The sequence below is a fragment of the Stomoxys calcitrans genome, chromosome 3 (genome assembly GCF_963082655.1).
Source record: "Stomoxys calcitrans chromosome 3, idStoCalc2.1, whole genome shotgun sequence".
Taxonomy (NCBI): domain Eukaryota; kingdom Metazoa; phylum Arthropoda; class Insecta; order Diptera; family Muscidae; genus Stomoxys; species Stomoxys calcitrans.
Genome location: NC_081554.1, coordinates 19969336 through 19994868, shown reverse-complemented (window position 1 = coordinate 19994868; position 25533 = coordinate 19969336). Strand labels below are relative to the sequence as shown.

The following is a 25533-nucleotide window of genomic DNA, read 5'->3' as shown; positions in this document are numbered from 1 at the left end:
TCTGTTTTAAGCTAAGAGACAAAAAACGATCGTAATGATAGTCAGCAGAGTTGCTAAATCTTGGAAACGATGGCACAGCCTTAGTTTGGTATACACCTCTATCAAAGAGGTGTGCTGTCTCCTTTAGTTTGGAAAATAGACAAGTATTGTGACAACATAAGCTTTAAAGGGAAATTTGCTTGTACTCTAAAAGATATTCTGCAGGAAGTTCCAACTTCACAAATTTTATTCAAAAACTTTCCTCTCTACCACATTATGCCCTCGCCATTTCGTTCATATCGGCATTTTTGCCATGTAGAGCAGAAAATTAATGAGATTTATTATGGTAAGAAGATAAATGTCTTTCATTTACAAAGGCATAAGTGCAAAGAAAGACAGAAGGAAAGATATTGCCATTCAAAAGCGAACGTTTTTCTCGAATTTTCCTGCTCAATAGAGAAACCAGTGTCACTGCAGTGCGAAAGGGAATACCAATGGATGCGTGAGATGTCCTAATGAAAAAACTTTCCATATTTCTTCCTCAAGCCCTCAGGAAACAAATTCACATACAAAGAAACCGGCAGACACACGCAGCGACCACAAGAAGTAAGATAGACGAGGTAATAAGAAAAATATGATGAAGATATATGTATGTTTGTATCTGGGATGCTTTGGACAAGGTAAAGAAGCCAAAAGGAAGAAGAAAACTTTAACAATTTGTTTTACATGGATGAGGTGATGTTTTGATTAAGTCCTGCGGACTGCTGAATATGCAACAACGCACACATTTAAAGATTTATGGCATTCGAAATAAGCGATTTAAGCAAATTTTTGCTCATTTTCTATTAAGCGCAGCACTGGGAGCCCTTGCCTCCTGCAAGACATTATGGCATAAAACCATTTCACACATGGCTGCTCAGCGCAGCTTGCTTGGCAGCATCGCACAAAAGATGATGAATAGATAATTATGGTGCTTTGTCATCATCAACACCACCCCCTTCCCCCCGCAAAGCTTAGTAAAGCAAATGAACGCCAAGTTGCTGTGCCAGCTTATGACTATGCTTGGTTTTATTTAATTAAAAGAAAACGTTTGTTGCAGTGTTTCATTTTCCCCACAATAATTTAGTAAATTTAATTTAAGGGGTCACACGATTCATAAATGAGCTCCGCTAAGCCATATGCTACTCAAAGTTAGTCATATACATACTTAGGTGAAGGAAAAGGGTAGTTGTTGGAGGTGAATAACAGTTGAAAGAGCAGTGTTGCCGTTTAAGATGATTATGAATATTTAAACTTAAGACAATTATTTTATTAGAGAATAACCCATCAGAGAAAAGAGACAGAGTTGCCTTTTCTTCAAGTTAAATTTCTTGTCCAACAAAATCGCTGCATTGCTCTTTCAGTAAATGAAACTTCTCTTCCTCCTTAGAAAACATGGTCATCATGGATTTCTTATATATACTGCAGAAACAAACAACTTTTGTTTTACCCAGACTAAAACCATTTTCCTCCCCATACTTAAGTCTTCCAGAAAGAAGGTTTTCAGCGTGGAGGTTGTTCTCCTCCTAATCCTAATAACCAAAAGTTTTGAATTTTAGTCTGCACTTTGAAACGAACCAAGTAAGAGCCTGCTAAGTTCGGCCGGGCCGAATCTTATATACTCTCCACCATCGCATTTGTCGAGTTCTATGCGCGGTATCTCTTTTTTGGCACACAAAGAATAATAAATAAGAACGGTTATGCAACAACAAATACCAATTTTGCCCACGAACATTTCACTAAGGAACAGGAGCAAACTTCTCACATATTAATGAGTTCAGTCCGATTCAAGTTCAAGCTTAATGATAAGGGGCCACCTTTATATAGCCGAATTCGAACAGCGTACCGCAGTGCGACACCTCTTTGGAGAGAAGTTTTACATGGCATAGAACCTCACAAATGTTGCCAGTATTAGGAGGGGAAAACCACCGCTGAAAATTTGTTCCGATAGTCTCGCCAGGATTCGAACCCAGCCGTTCAGCGTCATAGGCGGACATGCTAACCTCTGCGCTACGGTGGCCTCCTGTTATGCCATTGAAGCTATATCAAGATGTAGTCCTATTCGGACCATAAATGAATTGAATGCTAAACACTGTAGAACTTTTTTCAGTCCATTCGGATAAGAATTGCGCCTTGTAGGGGCTCAAGAAACAAAATCGGGAGATCGGTTTTTATGGGAGCTGTATCAAGCTATAGCTCCATTCAGACCATATTGCACACGCATGTTGAAGGTCATGCGAGAAGCCGTTGCCAAAAATTTTAGCCAAATCGGATGAGAATTGAGCCCTCTAGAGGCTAAAGAAGTCAAAATCCCAGATCGGTTTATATGGCAGCTACACCAGTGATTTTTATCCGATTTGTAATTTTACACGTGGTGTTTTGGTATCGCTTTCAACAACTGTGCTAAATATGATTCAAATCGGTTCATAACCTGGTGTAGCCGCCATATAAACCGATCTGGGATGTTGACTTTTTGAGTCTCTAGAGGGTGCATTTATTATCCAATTTAGCTCAAATTTTGTACAATGGCTTCTCGCATGACCTTCAATATACGTGTCTAATATGGTCTGAATCGATTTATAGCTTGATGCAGCTCCCATATAAACCGATCTCCCGATTTAGCTTCTTGAGCCCCTACAAAGAGCAATCGGTTTATATGGCAGCTATATCAGGCCATGAACCGATTTTTTTTTAATTTTGGTTAGAAGACTTTTCAACCATATTAAGTGTGATGGCTTCAAGGGCTGTGCGTTGGTATATTGTATTTGAAACGTATTTATAGCGAAAACGCATCTATGATACAATTACCACATTAACCACGCTCGACAACAGTGTCTATGAGCTGTACTTTTTCCCAATGCATGTATTTTTGTGTAATGACAGACATTCATTCTGTGGCAAATTACACTTCTTCCGTACTAAACATGATTTGGTGCATCTGTTGGAAGTTGTATTGATGGCTTTGAACACCAGACCACGGCTCTCGCCGTTGCTCCGTGTGTCCAGGTTCGAATCCCGGCTTGGCTATGCCGATTTTTTTTTTTTAATTTTTTAAGTTTTTTGCCTGTTTGGGCGAAGATCATTAAATTTTTCAATTTTTGTTTGTTTCTCTTTCGAGACGTGCTCAATGATCGAAGAGGCAAAATGGAAAAGGAAAGCCAAAGATAGCAACACACACCATCCACTATGGAATGCGTTTCGTCTTTGGTTAGAAGACTTCAACCATATTAGGTGTGATGGCTTCAAGGGCTGTGCGTTGGTATGTTTTATTCGAACCGATTTAAACTATACTTGGCACAGTTGTTGGAAGTGATATCAAAACACCACGTGCAAAATTTTAGTCAAATCGGACGAGAATTGCGCCTTCTAGAGGCTCAAGAAGTCAAGACCCAAGATTGGTTTTTATGACAGCTACATCAAAACATGGACCGCTTTGGCCCACTTACAATCCCAACAGACCTACACTAATAAAAAGTATTTGTGCAAAATTTCAAGCGCCTAGCTTTAATCCTTTGAAAGTTTGCGAGCTTTCGACAGGCATACGGATGGACGAACAGACAGACGGACAAGGCTAGATCGACTTAAAATGCCAAGACGATCAAGAATATATAAACTTTATGGGGTCTTAGATGTATATTTCGAGGTGTTACAAACAGAATAACGAAATTAGTATACCCCAATCCTATGGTGGAGGGTATGCCAAGCTTTTGTCTAGGTTTAGAAACTGAAACCTGGAAATTGATAATTACAGGACCGCACAATTTCTACCATATTTGAACGAATGTACAAAGTTTTGGGCACAATTTCAGCTTAATCCTATAAGACCTTTCTATCATTTTTATACCCACCACCACAGGATAGGGGGTATATTCATTTAGTCACACATCGAAATATCCATTTCCGACTCAACAAAGTATATATATTTCGGATTGTTGTTAAATTCTCAGACGATTTAACGATGTCCGTCTGTCTATACAACTGTCCATTCGTGTGTCCGTCAGATGTAATCATGCTACAGTCGTTAAAAATAGAGATATTGAGTCAAATTTTGCACAGACTCGTATTTCTTTTATACGCAGGTTAAGTTTATGAATGGGCCACATCGGTCTATATTTGGATATAGCTGCCATATAGCCCGATCTGGCGATTTAGGATCTTGAGCCTATAACAGGCGCAGTTATTACCCGATTTCGCTCAAATTTGGCATATCCGAACCAAAAATGGTCCAGATCGGAACATATTTGGATATAACTGCCATATAGACCGATCGGGCGATTTAGATTTATAAGCCTATAACAGCCGCATTTATTACCCGACTTAGCTGAGATTTAAAACAGTGAGCTGTACCAAGACTCCCAACATCTGCCCATAATATGGTTCAGATCGGGCTATATTTGGATATAGCTGCCATAGAGGACCATATAAGGCTCATTTATTCTCGGATTTTGCTGAAATTTTATACAGTGATTTCCACTAGGCGTATCGACATCCGAACCAAATATGGTGTATATCGGACCATATTTAAATATAGCTGCCATAAAGACCAATATGCCTATTTAGGGTCTTAAGCCTATAACAGGCGCATTTATTACCGCATTTCTCTGAAATTCAGAACAGTGAGTTTTATTAGGCCCGTTGATATCTGAACCAAAAATGGCCCAGATCGGAATATATTTAGATATATTGGGTTGCCCAAAAAGTAATTGCGGATTTTTTAAAAGAAAGTAAATGCATTTTTTATAAAACTTAGAATGAACTTTAATCAAATTTATTTTTTTCACGCTTTTTTTCTAAAGCAAGCTAAAAGTAACAGCTGATAACTGACAGAAGAAAGAATGCAATTACAGAGTCACAAGCTGTGAAAAAATTTGTCAACGCCGACCATATAAAAAATCCGCAATTACTTTTTGGGCAACCCAATAGCTGCCCAGATCGGAATATATTTATATATAGCTGCCACACAGACTGATCTACCGATTTTTGGCCTTAGGCTTATAACAGGCGCATTTAATGCCCGACTCCGCTGAAATTTGGAACAGTGAGTTGTATTAAGACTCCCAACATCTGTTCCGAAAACGGTCCAGACCGGGCTATATTTAGACATAGATGCCATAGAGACCAATCTTCAGTTTTAGGGCCTAAGGACCATAAAAGGCTCATTTATTCTCCGATTTTGCTGAAATTTGAAAAAGTGAGCTGCTTTAAAACTCCCGACATCGAACCCAAATATGGTCGAGATCGCACCCGGACAGCACGATATAGCAGTCATGTACAGTATATCGATCATCCGAATAAGGGCTAATCACTAGATTTCGCTGAAATTTTCAACTGTTACTTGTATAGGGCTTCTCGGCACCTGGACTTAATGTGATTAAGATCGGACTATATATGGATATTAATATGGTTAAAGTAGTGTTATAATAAATTTTGATAATAAATATACCCATGGTAGTGGGTATCAATAATTCGGCACAGCCGAACTTATTGCCTTTTTACTTGTTTTTTATACCCTCCACCATAAGATGGGGGGTATACTAATTTCGTCATTCTGTTTGTAACTACTCGAAATATTCGTCTGAGACCCCATAAAGTATATATATTCTTGATCGTCGTGAAATTTTGTGTCGATCTAGCCATGTCCGTCCGTCTGTCCGTCCGTCCGTCCGTCCGTCCGTCCGTCCGTCCGTCCGTCCGTCTGTCTGTCGAAAGCACGCTAACTTCCGAAGGAGTAAAGCTAGCCGCTTGAAATTTTGCACAAATACTTCTTATTAGTGTAGGTCGGTTGGTATTGTAAATGGGCCATATCGGTCCATGTTTTGATATAGCTGCCATATAAACCGATCTTGGGTCTTGACTTCTTGAGCCTCTAGAGTGCGCAATTCTTATCCGATTGGGATGAAATTTTGCACGACGTGTTTTGTTATGATATCCAACAACTGTGCCAAGTATGGTTCAAATCGGTTCATAACCTGATATAGCTGCCATATAAACCGATATTGGGTCTTGACTTCTTGAGCCTCTAGAGTGCGCAATTCTTATCCGATTGGGATGAAATTTTGCACGTCGTGTTTTGTTATGATATCCAATAACTGTGCCAAGTATGGTTCAAATCGGTCCATAACCTGATATAGCTGCCATATAAACCGATCTTGGGTCTTGACTTCTTGAGCCTCTAGAGTGCGCAATTCTTATCCGATTGGAATGAAATTTTGCACGACGTGTTTTGTTATGATATCCAACAACTGTGCCAAGCATGGTTCAAATCGGTTTATAACCTGATATAGCTGCCATATAAATCGATCTTGGGTCTTGACTTCTTGAGCCTCTAGAGTGCGCAATTCTTATCCGATTGGAATGATATTTTGCACTACGTATTTTGTTATTATATCCAACAACTGTGCCAAGTATGGTTTAAATCGGTCCATAACCTTATATAGCTGTCATATAAACCGATCTTGGGTCTTGACTTCTTGAGCCTCTAGAGGTCGCAATTATTATCCGATTTGCCTGAAATTTTGTACGACGGATTCTCTCATGTCCATTAACATACGTGTTTATTATGGTCTGAATAGGTATATAGCCCGATACAGCTCCCATATATATCGATCGCTCTATTTTACTTCTTGAGCCCACAAAGGGCGCAATTCTTATTCGAATTGGCTGACATTTTACACAGGTCTCCAACATTTAATTTAATTGTGGTCCAAACCGGACCATATCTTGAAATCGTTCTAATAGCAAAGTAAATCTTTTCTTATATTCTTTTTTTGCCTAAGAAGAGATGCCGGGAAAAGAACTCGACAAATGCGATCCATGGTGGAGGGTATATAAGATTCGGCCCGGCCGAACTTAGCACGCTTTTACTTGTTTTTTTTTTAATTTGGCAACACTATTTTTCCCACAATATGTCTACACTCACATCATTGCTGTCACCAACTTTCTCGTTGCCAGTTGTAGCCACATCTATCTACAATACTACCCAACTACAATTTGGATATTTTCATAATGTTTCCATTAAAACCACTTAGAGAGCAAAGTAAGCGTTAACATCATTTGCAGCAATTAAGACTTTAAAGTGCATAAAATGGCGCACATCCGTCCGTTTTGTAGCTTTTCCACTCTCGCAAAAACACCCACATATAGTCACACACATACACACACACAGATACGAATGCCCACCTACACCTGCATTATTCGCACTGTTGTATCACATGGAGGACCAAGCAAACACATATGAAAATTCAACTACTTATGTACAAAAATGGTAAAGCAAGCGAACACTACATGAAAAGTAAATAACCATCATTGCGGCATTTATATGTTGAAGTTTAGGTACAGTGGGCCAAAAATATACAAGAGGTCTAATTTTAAGTCAAATACTAGATGTACAATCTATGTTACCAACACTCAAGGATCAAGAAATAAATTCGTCTGCACCAGATGGCTCACCAGATTACAGTCTCTGAAAGGTTTAACTTCCTTAAGGTTAAAAGTTATGACAATCAGATGGTGAACTTAGAGTCGGAATTAAAAAGGATGTATCCCCACTGTATCTGAATGGCATGTTCATGAGACCTATCTGCACCATATTTCGAACAGAATTCTTATACCAGATCATAACTGGGCACTAAGGCATTAGAAATGATTATGTCAGTCGCTGGTGTCTCTATATAGACGCTACAGAGGACAGTTTTTACTTCCTGTGCTAATAATTCAGGCACTAGATGTACTCAGAGGCGTTTACCCAGTACAATAGAAAGCTTTCATCGAAGCGCCGAACTGGTACGAGAAAGTGTGCCGAAACCTGTCTTCGTGGCTGGTCTTACTGTTGAGAGAAGAGAAAGAGTTCACGAGGAATCACAATGGGTCAGAATGGCCCGCGCGGTGGGAAAAAAATCAAAACAAGTCAAAACGCTTTAAGTTCATCCGTACCGAACTTGTGAATATCAGAAGTTATATAAACAAAATTTATTACAACCATAGTTGGTTCAGGTGCCGAGAAGCTCTGTACAAGTAACAATTCGAAATTTCAACGAAATCGGGTAATAAGTGCGCCGTTCATGTGATTAAACGCAAATTCGCATGATCGATCTATATGACAGCTATATCTAAATATGGTTCGATCTGGACCATATATGGGTTGGATGTTGGGACTAGCTCACTGTTTCAAATTTCAGCAAAATCGGAAAATAAATGCCCTTTTTATGGTCTTCAGGGCCTAAAGATGAAGATTGGTCTCTATGGCAGCTATATCTAAATATAGCCCCGATCTGAAACCTATTCAGGATAGATGTTGGGAGTCTTGGTATAACTCACTGTTCCATATTTCAGCGAAATCGGGTAATAAATGCTCCCTTATAGGCTTAAGACCCAAAATCGGCAGATAGGTCTAGATGGCAGCTATATCCAAATATGTTCCGATCTGGATCATTTTTGGTCCGAATATCGGCGGGCCTAATAAAACTATCCCAAGTTGCAGCAAAATCGGGTAATAAATGGGGCTGTTATAGGCTTAAGAATCTAAATCGCCAGTTCGGTCTATATGGCAGTTAAATCCGAATATAATCCGATGTGGCCCATTCAAGAACTTAACCTGCGTATAGAAGAAATACGAGTCTGTGCAAAATTTCAACTAAATATCTCAAATTTTTATTGATTGTAGGGTGATTACAACTGACGGACACACGGAAGGACTGTCCAAAAATTCGGCGAAATCGGACAATAAATGCGTCTTTTATGGGCCCAAGACCTTAAATCGAGACATCGGTCTATATGGCAGCTATATCCAATTCTGAACCGATTTGGGCCACATTGAAGAGGGTGTCGAAGGGCCTAACAAAACTAAATGTCCCAAATTTTAGCAAAATCGGATAATAAATGTGACTTTTATGGGCCTAAGACCCAAAATCGGCGGATCGGTGTATATGGGGGCTATATCAAGATATAGCCCGATACAGCGCATCTTCGAACTTAACCTGCTTAAGGACAAAAAAAGAATCTTTGCCGGGTTTCAGCTCAATATCTCTATTTTTAAAGACCGTAGCGTGATTTCAACAGAGGAACGAACGGACAGACGGATGGACAGACGGACGGACAGACGGACGGACAGACGGACAGACGGACGGACGGACAGACGGACGGACAGACGGACGGACAGACGGACGGACGGACGGACGGACAGACGGACGGACGGACAGACGGACGGACAGACGGACGGACAGACGGACGGACAGACGGACGGACAGACGGACGGACAGACGGACGGACAGACGGACAGACGGACGGACAGACGGATGGACAGACGGACGGACAGACAGACGGACGGGCAGACGGATGGACATACGGATAGACAGATGGACGGACAGGCGGACAGACAGACGGACGGACAGACGGACGGACGGATGGACAGACGGATGGACAGATGGACGGACAGAAATGGCCCCTAAATTTGATCACCTCGGATTTTCGAAAATTTGTTGCGGCTGCCAATTCTTCATTTGTGATCCGATTTCTACGTGCAGTTAAGGGCGGCGACTATCAAGCGAGACATTTCGACTTCTCGTACCACTTCGTGGAGGTTCGTTTCTACCAACCTGTCCTTAGGGTACACATGTTGTGCCCCACTAAATTCTCCGGACTGAGTCCTTCACTCACCTTCAGGTCTATCAATTATGTAAATCTTAGTCGTGCTATGACTTATATTTCCACCTTTTGGGGAAAAAGACCACCCTGACATCTCTATGCAGGACGATGCCAGGCTCAATCTCAAAATCCATTCCAGGCATGGCAGAATAACCCAAAAAGACTCCTCCAACATCGCCGAGATGATTCTGTCCGATCCGACGTGGGTGCGACTCGCCCAAACTATCTTCTCATCGTTGGCAATATCACCGATGGATAGAGATGGACTTTACCGGTTAGATTCCCAATGTGAGGGTATTTATTGGGTATTTACAAATTTTCAAATATTTTGGTAACTTAAAACATTTTGTAAAATTTTTTTAAAATTTCTTATTCTTTGTATATAAACCGGACCTGCGGATCTCATAGAAACGGACTATAGTTATATATAGCCGCTATTTAGACCGATCTCCCGACTTAGAGTCTTGAGGCAATAGATTGCTCATTTTTACCCGATTTCGATGATATTTGGCATAATGAGTTCTGGTAGACCCCTACTCACTCCTGTGAAATGTGGAAATGTGGTATAGCTGCCATATGGACCAACTGACGGATCTCCCGGTAGAGGATATTAAAACCATAAAAGATCCATTTATTACCCTATTTCGATGAAATTTGGCAAAGTGAGTATTGGCAGACCCCTACCCATTCCTGTAAAATATGGTCCAGATAGGAAAAAATTCGGATATAGCTTCCATATAGACCGACCATTCGATCTTCCTATATAGGGTATGAAGGCCTTCAAAGATCCATTTATTACCCGATTTCGATGAAATTTGGAAGTTGAAAGACGTCCACCAAAACTCTTTGTAGCAAATTTCATCGAAATCGAATGGAAAATGTTCCTATTAAAGGGTCAACACTCTATATCGGGAAATCGGTCTATATGGCAGCCATTACCAAATATGGTCCGATCTGTATCAAATTTTACAGGAATAGGTAAGGGTCTGCTAAAATTCACGTTGCCAAATTTCATCGAAATCGGGTAATAAATGGATCTTTCATGGTCTTACTATCCTATATCGGGAGTGCCGTCAGTCGGTCTATATCCAAATATGGTCCGATATGGACCACATCTTACAGGAGTGATTAGGGGTCGACCAGAACTCACTCTGTCAAATTTCATCGAAATCGGATGAAATATTGGCAAGTTATTGCCTCAAGACTTTAAGTCGAGAGATCGGTCTATATAGCGACCATATATAACTATAGTCCGATTTTATGATCAAAATGTCAGATTTTTATACAAAGAACATTAATATGGGAAAATACCTTTTGGGTATTTACCCATGGAACATCTCTACCGATGGGGTCTTCCATAGATGCATCTCTTGAACCCTGACCTCCTCCTGACTACCTGGAGCGTGCGTCAGTGGTTCCACCGTCTACCGGTTGCTTTCGGTGCCAATTTCGTCGTTCCTCCTCAGATAACTTGGCGTGCTAGGATTCGAGAGCACTTTGCGTAACTTAGATGCCTCACTAGCGCCAAGAGAGAGATTCTGGGCATGCCTTCCAAAAAGGCCTCTTTCAGGATCTTGTTAAGGATCCCCTACGGACTTCAATTCCCTGAACATATCCCAATCTCGAGATCAACTTCATATTCCTAAAACCTACCCTGGAACGAAAACGACCACTGGGTTGAGACATTCCGCTTTGAGACTTTGACCGAATCACAGCTCTTCACGAGCTTTACATTTAAAATCTATACCCTCAACTATCTCTTCAATCGGATATTCATTGGCAAATTTTCAATCATTTTTCACTGTTACTTCTCTCACGCTTTAGCTTTCATTGTTTTTTTTTTCCTCTTGCCTTCATGTTTATTTTCAACGAATGCTTGTTCCAATATCACTGATGCATGTATGTGGCAACTGGGACGTATTTGGTATTTGCACAAATATCCGGGTTGCAAGTAGGTACCTACTATTGAACACACAATTTATAAGCCACATACACTTACCACTTTCCTTTATACATAAACACACATACATGCACATGCAAGCACGTACATAGAAAGTACATGAGTGGGTAACACAACAACAAACTACAAAACAGAACTTCAAAACTAGGAAAATAAATTTACCAACATTTACCACATTGACAACACAAATGTGTTGTTGGGGAGGAGCGGTAGAACGGAATGAAGAGTTATACTTTGCCATTGAGGACATTTAAAGAGTTGAGACACTCAAAGAAACAATTGTTGTATTTACAATAATTACTCGGTGGACCCCATCTCTCGTGCATTTGAATATAATCTTTATAGTTCGATTAGAACTCCATCTTACTTCTAGAACACCTATCAAATGGAAAGCGTAGTTTAAGAACCCTTACCCAAGGGAAAGCGTAGTTTTAGAACCATTTATCAAAGGAAAGCGTAGTTTTATACCATTTCGCAAAAGAAAGGGTAGTTTTAATAAGGGTTATTTAGGGTTATTTAAGTACCTTTTCGCAAGGTTACGGGTTGATTAAGGACCTACTCCCAAGGGAAAGGGTTGATTAAAGACGTTTTCCCAAGGGAAAGGGTTGATTAAAGACGTTTTGCCAAGGAAAAGGGTTGATTAAGGACCTTCTCCCAAGGGAAAACAAAGTCTTAGTACCCTTTCCCAAATGAAAGGGTTAATTTAGAACGCTTTCCCCAGTGAAAGGGTTGTTTTTTCGTACGCTTTTCCAAATGAAAGGGTTGTTTTATTGGGTTGCCCAAAAAGTAATTGCAGTTTTTTCATATAATCGGCGTTGACAAATTTTTTCACAGCTTGTGACTCTGTAATTGCATTCTTTCTTCTGTCAGTTATCAGCTGTTACTTTTAGCTTGCTTTAGAAAAAAAGTGTAAAAAAAGTATATTTGATTAAAGTTCATTCTAAGTTTTATTAAAAATGCATTTACTTTCTTTTAAAAAATCCGCAATTACTTTTTGGGCAACCCAATAGAACTCTTTCCCAAGGGAATGGATTGTTTAGTACACTTTCCCAAGGGAAAGAAAGAAAGGAAGGATTGTTTTAATACCCTTTCCCATTGCAAAGCGTACTTTTAGTACCCTTTCCCAAGGGAAATGATTGTTTAATACCTTTTCCCATGACAAAGCGTAGTTTTAGTTTAGGAAAAGCATAGTTAGATACCCTTTCCCTGTAGAAAGGGTAGTAGTTTAATACCCTTTACCAAGTGAAGAGTTAGTTTTAGTTTCTTTTAGTATCCTTTCTTAGTGGAAAGGGCTTTTTTAGCACCCTCCCAATGGGAGGTAGTTTTAATACATTTTCTCAAGGGAAAGGGTAGATTTAGTATCTTTTCCCAAAGAAAAGGGTAGATTTAGTACCCTTTCTCAAGGGAAGGAGTTGTTTTAGTAATTTTGGTATCCTTCCTCAAGGGAAAGGATAGTTTTAGTACCCTTTCTCAAGAGAAAAGGTAGTTTTAGCTCCCTTTCTCAAGAGAAAGGTAGTTTTAGTACTCTTTCTCAAGGGAAATGGTAGTTTTAGTACCTTTTACAAAGTGAAGGGGTAGTTTTAGTACCCCTTTTCAAGGGAAAGAATTGTTTTCTATCCTTTCTCAAGGGAAATGGTAGTTTTAGTACCCTTTCTCAAGGGGAATGGTAATTTTAGTACACTTCCTGAAGGGAAAGGGTAGTTTTCTCACAAGATAGGGTAGTTTTAGTACCATTTCTCAAGGGAAAGGGTAGCTTTGGAACCCTTTCTCAAGGGAAAGGGTAGTTTTGGTATCCCTTCTTAAGGAAAATGGTAGTTTAGTACTTTTACCTTTCCAAAGTGAAGGGGTAGTTTTAGTATCCCTTCTCAAGGGAAAGGATAATTTTAGTACCCCTTCTCAATGGAAAGGGTAGTTTCAGTACCCTTTCTCAAGGGAAAGGGCAATTGTAGTACCCTTTCTCAAAGGAAATGGTAGTTTTAGTACTCTTTCTCAAGGAAAAGGGTAGTTTTAGTACCCTTTCTCAAGGAAAATGGTAATTTTAGTACCCTTTCCAAAGTGAAGGGGCAGTTTTAGTACCCTTTCTCGAGGGAAAGGGGAATTTTTGGTACCCTTTCTCAAGGGAAAGTGTAGTTTAAGTACCCATTTCTCAAGGGAATGGGTAGTTTAAGTACCCTTTCTCTTGGGAAAGGGTAGTTTAAGTACCCTTTCTCAAGGGAAAGGGCAGTTTTAGTACCCTCTCCCAAGGGAAAGAGTAATTTTAGTAACCTTTCTCAAGGGAAATGGTAGTTTTAGTACCCTTTCTTAAGGGAGAGGGTAGTTTTAGTACCCTTTCTCAAGGGAAAGGGCAGTTTTAGTACCCCCTCCCAAGGGAAAGGTAAGTTTTAGTACACTTTTCCAAGGAAGATGGTAGTTTTAGTACCCTTTTCCAAGGGAAAGGGTAGTTTTAGTACCCTTTTCCAAGGGAAAGGGTAGTTTTAGTAACCTTTTCCAAGGGAAAGGGTAGTTTTAGTACCCTTTTCCAAGGAAAGGGTAGTTTTAGTATATAAGTTTTGTTTTAGTATCCCTTCCCAGGGAAGAGGTTTGTTTTAGTGTCCCTTCCCAAGGAAAACGGTAGTTTTAAAACCCTTTCCCAAAAGAAACGGTAGTTTTGGTACCTTTTCCCATGGGAAGGGTTGTTTTAGTAACCCTTTCAAAGGGATAGGGTAGTTTTAGTACCCTCTCGCATAGGAGATAATAGTTTTAATATAGTTTTTCAATCGTTTTAGTACCCGTTATCAAGGGAAAATGTAGTCATAGAGGATAGCTTTATTGTCATTCTAAATATGATGGTTTTTAGTATCCCTTCCCAAGGGTAAGGATAGTTTTGGTACTATTTCGAAGGAAAGGGGTAATTTTAGAACGCCTTCACAAGGGAGAGGGCCGTTTTTGTACCCCTTCCCAAAGGAAAGGGTAGTTTTTATGACCTTTCTGAAGGTAAAGGTAGTCTTAGTATCCCTTCCCAAGGGAAAGGATAGTTTTAGTACTATTTTCCAATGAAAAGGGTAATTTTAGAATGCTTTTCCAAGGGAGAGGGCAGTTTTTTTACCCCTTCCCAAAGGAAAGAGTAGTTTTTGTACCCTTTCTTAAGGAAAAGGTAGTTTTAGTACCTCTTCCCATATGAAAGGGTGGTTTTAGTACCCTTTCCCACGAGAAAGGGTGGGTTAAATACCCCTTTTCAAGGAAAGTGTAGTTTTCGCACCCTTTCTCAAAGAAAAGTGTAGTTTTATTACCCTTTCCCAAGTGAAAGGTTAGCTTTAGCACCCTTTCACAGGAGAAAGGGTAGCTTTAGCACCCTTTCACAGAGAAAAGGGTAGCTTTTGCACCCTTTCACAGGGGAAAGGGTAGCTTTAGCACCCTTTCACAAGGTAAAGGGTAACTTTAGTACCCATTCACAAGCGGAAGCATAGCTTTATTATCCTCTCCCAAGGGAAAAAGTAGCTTAACTATCCTTTCCCAAGGGAAAGGGTAGCTTTAGGGTAGTTTTAGTACCATTTTCCAAAGAAAAGGGTAGTTTTAATACACCCTCCCAAAGGGAAAGGATAGTTTTAATGCCCTTGGTTAAAGCAGGTGGTGAACATTCACATAAACTAGTATGAAGGACATACCAACTGATGTGAGAATGGGCATTTATTTTTTGGCATAGGTGATCACATTAAATGCCGTTATTCGATGTCTATTTTGACAAGACAAGTGGAATATAATTCTCACTTGGCTCATTTGACAATCTGTACTTAAGGTCACACCATTCTGAGGATGGGGATGAGTCGCTCGAGCAGACAAAACCATTAGAAGTGTGTCATGGTCCGCATTCCGCATAGAAGTGTGGTACGGTCTGCTTTCCTGAGAATCCCTTGCGATTTCATTACCCAACGCAATTCGGTCGCTTCCTAACGCGACTCGTTCGCTTCACTAAGCGACTCTCTCGCTTCCTAACGCGAGTCGTTGGCTTCCTAACGCGACTCGTTCACTTCCTTACGCTACTCGTTCACTTCCTAACGCTATCCGTTCGCTTCCCTACGCTTCTCTTTCGCTTTCTAATGCGATCCGTTCGCTTCCATCCTAACTCTGCTCTTATCATTACAGTGCTCAGCCAGAATAGTGGTGCTGCCCAGGTATACGCCCAAGCCAGATCCGAGCCCCGAATTAGACCACCACCATAAGTTAACCGAATTCCAGCCAAAACACTACGAAGACCTAATAACCCCCATCCGACCGAATGCCGAAGAAATCTACCGAAAACCAAATCGACCCGAAACCGACACCTACTGACCGAAGCGCCGCACTGACTGACATCGATCAATAAACTGCACCTAAGAACTTAGAACACCATGGTGAATAGAAATAGTACAAATATATTTTCAATAAATCCTAGATAGCGTATCCCGTGTTATTAAATAAGGCTTCTGGGTCCTTAAAGGTAAACCCAGGACGACTGCTGGTCTAACTCAGTCAGTGATAAAACCAAGTTAAAATTGCTTTTTATACCCTCCACCATAGGATGGGGGTAAACTAATTTCGTCATTCTGTTTGTAACACCTCGAAATATGCGTCTGAGTCCCCATAAAGTATATATATTCTTGATCGTCATGTCATTATAAATCGATCTGGCCATGTCAGTCCGTCCGTCTGTCTGTCGAAAGCACGCTAACTTTCGAAGGAGTAAACCTAGGCGCTTTAAATTTTGCACAAATACTTTTTATTAATGTAGGTCGGTTAGGCTTGTAAATGAGCCAAATCGGTCCATGTTTTGATATAGCTGCCATATAAATCGATCTTTGGTCTTAACTTCTTGAGACTCTAGAGGGCACAATTCCCGTCCGATTTGACTGAAATTTTGCACGAATAGTTTTGGTATCATTTCCAATGACTGTGTTGAGTATGATTCAAATCGGTTCATAATCTGGTATAGCTGTCTTATAAACCGATCTTGGATCTTGAATTCTTAAGCTAATAGAGCACGCAATTCTCATCCGATTTGGCTGAAATTTTGCATGAGGTGTTTTTTTATGACTTTCAATAACTTTGCTAAGTATGGTTCAAATCGGAAAATAACCTGATATAGCCTCCATTTTAACCGATCTGGGATCTCGACTTCTTGAGCCGCTAGAGGGTGCAATTCTCATCCGATTTGGCAGAAATTTTGAACATCGGCTTCTCTCATGACCTTCAACATACGTGTTTGTTATAGTCTGAATCGATTAATAGCTCGATATAGCTCCCATATAAACCTTTCTCCCAATTTTGCTTCTTGAGCCCCTATAAGGCGCCATTCTTATCGGAATGAACTGAAATATTACACAATGTCTTCTACAATGTTCACCATTCATTTATGTTCCGAATCGGACTATAACTTGATATAGCTCCAATAGCATAACAGTTCTTATTCAATATTCTTTATTTGCCTAAAAAGAGATACCGCTCATAGAACTCGACAAATGCGATCTATGGTGGAGGGTATATAAGATTCGGCCCAGCCGAACTTAGCACGCTGTTACTTGTTTTTTTTCAGTGCCTTCAAACCCATTTGTCTTTCTGCACTGGAATCCTTGACAAATCCTAAACACCTAAAAAGCAACGCCATCAAATCCTTTGCCAGAGTAACAGTAAAACCTGGACTAGAGCACATTTATATCTAGCCTAGCATTGGCAGAGTGACTGAAACCACCACCTACTTTGGGCTATACATATTTCGAATGTGCGCAAAGATCCCTTGAACATGAAATAAATTGGCCCCCCCCTCAATTTATTAACATCAGATTTTCCCTTTTGATTTTTTTTTTTTTGTCATAAAAAGAAAAATCATAAACATTTTTTATGCAATCCTTTATTGTTGTTGCTACTATGTGTTGTGTGGTTATTGCTGTCTTATTTCAACGTTGCATTTATTATTGCGTTGCCGTGAATATTTGAGAGCATGGATTTATTTGCAAAAGTCAATGTATGGTCGTTATGGAATTTTATTATTTTATATTTCAACATGGCTGAATTGACAGCAATTTTCCTTGCTTTTGGTTTTTGTTTGGAGAGCAAAAAATGGAAATTTTTATGCAATTCCATGTAACTTCGTGTAGGACATGCAAGTGAAAGTTGCCTTTAATGCAAAAGGAAATGCAAGCCATTGACAAAAACATATATGAAGAACATTTCGAAATGATGCGATTTAAATTTGAGTGCCAATATTAACGATATTAATTCCAATTCAATTGAATTTCATTGAAGGCCCAAAGCTCACAAGCCAAAATAAATATGACTAATAAAAACTTTTTTTTCTTGAGAGCAATAGATGTGAAAATTTTGTTGAGGCGAACGACGGAAATTAAAAAATCAATTTGAGGTTATGGATGTCATAGAAATGAGGAGACTGGTATGCGTTCTGATGAAACATTTAATAAACCCCACAGCTTTTCCAAAAATACAAATTTTGACCATGAACATTCCACTAAGGTACAGGGGAAAACTTCTCACATATATATATGTTATATACCCTCCACCATGGATCGCATTTGTCGAGCTCTTGCCACGGTATCTCTTTTTAGGCAAACAAAGGATGAAAAAAAAGAATAGCTATGTTATTGGAACAATATCAAGTAATGGTTCATTTCGGACTATAATTGAACTGAATATTGCAGACCATAGTAGAAGTCATTGTGTAAAATTTCAGACAAATCTAGGAAGAATTGCGCCTTTTAGGTGCTGAAGAAGTAAAATATGGAGATTGGTTTATAGGGTAGCTGTATCTAGCTATAAACCGATTCATGCCATATTCGACACGAATGTTAAAGGTCATGAGAGAAGCCGTTGTACAAAAATTTTGCCAAATCGGATAATACTTGCGCTCTTTAGGGGCTCAAGAAGTCAAGATCCCACACCGGTTTATATGGCAGCTATATCAGGTTATGGACCGATTTGAACTATTCTTAGCACAGTTGTTGAGAGTCATAACAAAACATCTCATGCAAAATTTCAGCTAAATCGGATAAGAATTGTGCCCCCTAGAGCCTCAAGAAGTCAAGATCCCAGATCGGTTTATATGGCAGCTATATGAGGTTGTGGAGCGATTTGAACTATTCTTAGCACAGTTGTTCAAAATCAAAACACTACGTGCAAAACTTCAGTCAAATCGGATGAGAATTGCGCCCTCTAGAGGCTCAAGAAGATCCAAGATCGGTTTATGTGACAGCTATACCAGATTATTTACCGATTTGAATCATACTTAACTCAGTTATTGGAAATGATACCAAAACACCACGTGCAAAATTTTAGTCAAATCGGATGATAATTGCGCCCTCTAGGGGCTCAAGAAGTCAAGACCAAAGACCGGTTCATATGGCAGCTATACCAGATTATCAACCGATTTGAATCATTCTTAACACAGTTATTGGAAATGATACCAAAACACTAGGTGCAAAATTTTAGTCAAATCGGACGATAATTGCGCCCTCTAGAACCTCAAGAAGTCAAGACCCAAGATCGGTTTATATGACAACTATATCAGGTTATAAACCGATTCCAACCATACTCAGCACAGTTGTTGAAAGTCATAATAAAATACCGCAAGCAAAATTTCAGCCAAATCGGATAAGAATTGTGCCCTCTAGCGGCTCAAGAAGTCAAGATCCCAGATTGGTTTATATGACAGCTACATCAGGTTATGGACTGATTTGAATCATCCTTAACATAGTTATTGGAAATGATACCAAAACACAACGTGCAAAATTTTAGTCAAATCGGATAAGAATTGCGCCCTCTAGAGGCTCAAGAAGTCAAGACCCAAGATCGGTTTATATGGCAGCTATATCAAAATGGACCGATTAAAACCATATTAAGCGTAGTTGTTAGAAGTGCTACCAAAACACTACGTACAAAATTTTAATAAAACCGGACGAGAATGGCGCCCTCTAGAGGTTCAATAAGTCAAGACCCAAGATCGGTTTATAGCAGATATATCAGCTATATAGGCAACTATATCAAAACATGGACCGATGTAAACCATACTTAGCGTAGTTGTTGGAAGTGATATCAAAACACTACGTGCAAAATTTCATTCCATTCGGACACGAATTGCGCCCTATACACGCTCAAGAAGTCAAGACCCAAGATCGGTTTTTATGAACATGAACCTATTTGGCCCATTTACAATACCCACCGACCTACACTAATAAAAAGTATTTTTGCAAAATTTCAAGCTGCTAGCTTTACTCCTTCGAAAGTTAGCGTGCTTTCGACAGACAGACGGACGGACGGACATGGCTAGATCGACTTAAAATGACATGAAGATCAAGGACATATATACTTTATGGGGTCTTAGAAACATATTTCGAGGTGTTACAAACAGAATGACGAAATTAGTATACCCCCATCCTATGGTGGAGGGTATAATTAATTAGTATGGATCTGAATGAGACCCGTAGCTCTGAATGTCTTGATCATCATCTTAAAAATGCAAAAGAAAAATCCATTTTCAAAAAGCCATTTTAAGGTGTAGCAAAGCGCATCAGGCCAGCCAGTTTCATTATATAACAAACCACATAACGATTTTAGTATACCCCTCGTTCGGCACTTTAAGTCTAAATCATTCATCGTTGCAAGCATTTGAGCATTACTAACATTTGAAACTTTCCTAAAGTTATAACTTTAATTTCAATTTATGAGAGTTCTACCTGCAAAAAAGTGAAATCGTTTTTAAAAGTTTAATCCCCCTCCCAACTTGTTTTTCTGCTTGTTTAACTTTTGTTTTTCATGATTTCCATGATGATAACATAAATATTTTATATGCGAGCAAGTTCTTGAACTGTAGTTGTTGCAGTTTATTTTAATTACCCCAAAACTAAACATTCAGCATATTTAAATTATTTGCTTGCACATATTTACTTTGGCCACATTCAATTTGGGATAGTTTCAAAGGATATGGTTTGTTGGCGTTGCGGTTGCCTTTCGCCCTGTTTCTCGGTTAAGGTAAAACGTTATTCGATTGGTTACAACACTCAATGCCAGTTTTAATTAAAATCGTTGTGGGGTTTTATTGGTCGATAGGCATACAGGCTGATAAACAACAGTGGGATTGAGAATTTAAAGACATTCTATGGAATGTTGCCGATTCCATACAAATCTAACTAACATCTTTGACAATGTCACAAAACGTCAACCCGGTGGCCGAGTTGGTAGCGTGCTCGGATTGCCAGTGCGGGGGTCGTGTGTTCGATTCCCACCAGAGGTCTTGGTGTGTAGCTACTGTGGTATCACAATGGACTAAATTTTCTAAAAAAGTTTGAAAGGACTATCACTCTTACCGAACCTAACACAACCTTGACAATGTCAAAAACAGCCCGCTTAAGCAAATGGCAATAAAACAATAATGAGGGCAGTAACTCTATACATTCTGTGAAACGCAAAAACAATGAGTTTTCATAACTATAACTAATTGAAAACTTTTAAAGAAACAAACCAACTCAAGTTTTATACCCTTAATCGTTGCTGTGATACAAAGTTCTATTGCTTAGATGTTACTATCGATGAAGCAGTGCTTAGCATCTTCAAGAATAAGATGCTCTGTAAAGAATATCTTAGTAGAAAGCAAGTAAAAGCGTGCTAAGTTCGGCCGGGCCGAATCTTATATACCCTTCACCATGGCTCGGCATCACTTCTTAGGCAAAAAAAAAGGATAAAAGAAAAGATTTGCTCTGCTATTAGAGCGATATAAAGATATGGTCCAGTTCGGAGCACAATTAAATTATATGTTGGAGACCTGTGTAAAATGTCAGCCAATTCGAATAAGAATTGCGCCCAAGAAGTAAAATAGAGAGATATCGATTTATATGGGAGCTGTATCAGGCTATAGACCGACTCAGACCATAATAAAAATGTATGTTGATAGTCATGAGAGGATACGTCGTACAAAATTTCAGGCAAATCGGATAATAATTGCGACCTCCAGAGGCTCAAGAAGTCAAGATCCCAGTTCGGTTTATATGGCAGCTATATCAGGTTATGAACCGATTTGCGCAATACTAAGCACAGTTGCTGTAAGTCATAACAAAACGCCTTATGCAAAATTTCAGCCAAATCAAATGACGAAAATAAGTCAGGCGTACTGAAGAATAGTTACACAAATTAACATGGGCAGACGGACATAGCTGAATTGAATCATAAAGTGATTATGTGTTGATCGGTATTCTTATCAATGGTATTCTTATCAATCAATGCCGTTAAGATTGCAAACATTTTTAGCTCATCGATAGAAAAGACCAAATGACGTGCTGCTGGGCAACACTTTTTTGTAAAAAAGATTTACATGGTTTAATAGTAAGAACTGTCGCCACCACACCAAATGTATAGACTGCCAAATTAGTTCTTTACCACAGAAAATCGTTTAATGTGTCAATTTGATTTAAAACAAGACTAAATGATGACTATTTAGTAGGTAGTCATGTAGTCATTTATAGCCAACTACCACATGATGATCAATGTTATAGGCGCTAAGGCACTCCAAGCGAGTAGTAGCACTAACATTTAAGTTAGCGCCACCTACTGGCTTTAGTTGGTCCAGTTGAAAACAGCCATTAAATAGCGCCAATTTGGAGAAGCCAACGTGAACAGAAAGAGGGCAGAGTGGTCAAAATTGATCATATAGCATTTATCTTCGTTATGACTTCTTTGCGGTTGTTTGCGGTATTAATTTTATACCCTCCACCATAGGATGGGGGTATACTAATTTCGCGATTCTGTTTCTAACTACTCGAAATATTGAGACCCCGTAAAGTACATATATTCTTGATCGTCGTGACATTTTATGATTTAGCCATGTCCGTCCGTCCGTCCGTCCGTCTGTCTGTCGAAAGCACGCTAACTTCTGAAGGAGTAAAGCTAGCCGCTTGAAATTTTGCACAAATACTTCTTATTAGTGTAGGTCGTTGGTATTGTAAATAGGCCATATCGGTTCATGTTTTGATATAGCTGCCATATAAACCAATCTTAGGTCTTGACTTCTTGAGCCTCTAGAGGGCTCAGTTTTTATCTGCTTGGAATGAACGTGTTTTGTTATGATATCCAATAACTGTACTAAGTATGGTTCAAATCGGCCCATAACCTGACATAGCTGCCATATAAACCGATCTTGAGTCTTGACTTCTTGAGCCTCTAGAAAGCGCATATATTATCCGATTGGAATGAAATTTTGCACGACGTGTTTTGCTATGACTTCCAACAACTGTGCTAAATTGGATTCAAATCGGTCAATAATCTGATATAGCTGCGATATAAACCGATCTTGGGTCTTGACTTCTTGAGCCTCTAGAGGGCGCAATTCTTATCCTATTTTGAAATGAAATTTCGCACGACGTGTTTTGTTATAATATCCAACAACTGTGCCAAGTATGGTTCAAATCGGACCCTAACCTGATATAGCTGCCATATAAACCGATCTTGGATCTTGACATCTTGAGCCACTAGAGGACGCAATTCTTATCCGATTTTGCTGAAATTTTGCATGATGTATTTTTTTATGACTTTCAACAACTGTGCCAAATAGGGTTCAAATCGGTTCATAACCTGATATAGCTGCCGTGTAAACCGATCTGGGATCTTGACTTTTTGAGCTTCTAGAGGTCGCAATTATTATCCGATTTGTCTGAAATTTTGTTCGACGGATCCTCTTATGTCCATCAACATACGTGTTTATTATGGTCTGAATCGGTCTATAGCCTGATACAGCTCCAATATAAATCGATCCCTCTATTTTACTTCTTGAGCCCCAAAAGGGGGTCCATATCTTGATATCGCTCTAATAGCAGAGTAAATCTTTTCTTTTATTCTTTTTTTGCCGAAGGAGAGATGCCGGGAAAAGAACTCGACAAATGCGATCCATGGTGGAGGGTTTATAAGATTCGGCCCGGGCGAACTTAGCACGCTTATACTAGTTTAACTTTCCCACACTAAGACGGGCCTTAACAATAATTTTAAAAAAACACCAGATCTCGGATATGGATAAGTCGATTTAAGCCCAATTTTGTTGACACACTAACATTAACCTAAAATTAAAAATTTAGTATTACAATCCGAGGTGGGGTGCCCAGGAGGGCCGCCCACCCCCAAAAACCCGCCAAACGGATTTATAGGCCAATCACTACAATATGGGTATAAAATTAAAGCAATTTGAGAGTAGAAAGCGAATCGTATATTCAGTTGTGGGACAAAGTATTTCGTGGGTCACCCTACTCCCAAAAAACCCCTCAAATCGGACATATTCACCGGCCATGGCTGTATGGATCTTAAATGAAAAGTCTTTGGGAGTAGAGCATGAAATTGACATTCACTTTTGACACCAAGTCTGCGGGGATCCACCACGCCCTTAAAGAGGACTTTACTTATTGAGGTTTAAAAAAGAGGTATTTTAGAGTAGCAAAATCCGCGGGAAAATGGGAATACATTTTTAACTGAAATTTGACAAAAATTTCCAAATTAAGAGTACTTTTCTCCGACATGGCATTAGAGGGCGCAGCAGAGCGGGCCGGGCTCAGCTAGTATATATATTGGGTTGCCCAAAAAGTAATTGCGGATTTTTCATTTTGCACGATTTGGTTGAACTTCAACAGTTCCTAGAAGCTGCCTGGTTTGGCAGAAATTTGGTATGAAGACTAGAAATTATGCCCTTCATCAAAGGTTATTTCATGTAAATTTTTAGCAGAATACATGGTGGGGGTGGCTCATCAGAACTTGGCACGTTTCTTTTGAAACTTACCAGTTTTACATCCACTTTCCCTCTTTCATACATACACTGTGCATTCCCCATAGAAACAGCCATAGGAAAATTCAGCTACCAAAATCAAATTTGCATAATGTCAATTGAGCAATTTGTTCATGGCACAGCCATCAATGTGGCCCTTCGCAAATTAATTTGAATACTTTGTTAATTAACTTAATTAGCCCCAAATACGCAACGGGCAATAATCGTAAGCTGGCACATGAAGTCATTTGTGAAAATACCCTACAAATGATTTAGTATTTGATGGGATGCTCAGAGAACACATTTTGACCCATACTGATAAAATTTCCCCCAGATTTCATTATAATCCTTTTCAGTTGCAGTAATTCGCTTTTACCAGTACTCACCCTTTCGAATAGACTCCGACAAATATTCACATACAAACTATAGGTGAAATGGGCGCGCAGATCCTTTAAACGCTCTCCTATATCGTCGACTTTTTCCGTGTTATCAATGGATGCGGTATACAAGGCCACAAACCAGGCTAAGCTGTATTGATACATGGGATCGATGTTGGCCAATTCAACTGTAATGAAAATTAATGAGATTTTTCTTCATTCTCGAGTATTAATTTAGAATGATAATAATGTTGTGCAGGATGCAAACCCATCCGTGCAGCAAGGCAACTAGGCAACCAACCAACAGCAGACCAGACATTCCTGGCTGCTACCACCCTTTCCCCTTTAGGTGAAAGACCAGCCATTCAAATCCGCTAATGAAACGAAATGAATAAATGACGGGGCAAATGCAATGGATTTGTTAAATGCTAAATGACACTTCAATGTCCTGCTCACTGCCCTAGACGGGTATATATTTGTATAGCCCACCAGAGCACCTGCTCCACCAAATGCGAAAGCCAAAACCGCAGACATTTTGTAAAAATGCGATTCAAACAACAACAACAACAACAATGATTGAGTCGTACATGTAGCAAATGATTGGAAAATTGTAACAACATTTAATTGGAATTACTGTGAATGTGGTTGAACAGCACATAGGAGAGAATGAGTCAGAAATTTAAAAGATTTTTAAATTTCCAACATTTATTTTTTGAAATTTCAAAAGCCCTGCTAGTGGTTAAACATAAAATGTCCTGCTGTTTGGTCATATCATC

General features: G+C 39.4%; 1 protein-coding gene across 1 annotated transcript in view; it reads right to left on the bottom strand.

Moving 5' to 3' along the window:
• LOC106081696 (dynein axonemal heavy chain 7) overlaps nt 1–25533 on the bottom strand; it is a 154509-nt gene that overhangs the window by 39618 nt on the left and 89358 nt on the right. The window contains exon 24 of the mRNA XM_059364973.1: nt 24767–24945. Within this exon, the coding sequence (XP_059220956.1) occupies nt 24767–24945 (179 nt within the window). The remainder of the gene's footprint in view (nt 1–24766; nt 24946–25533) is intronic.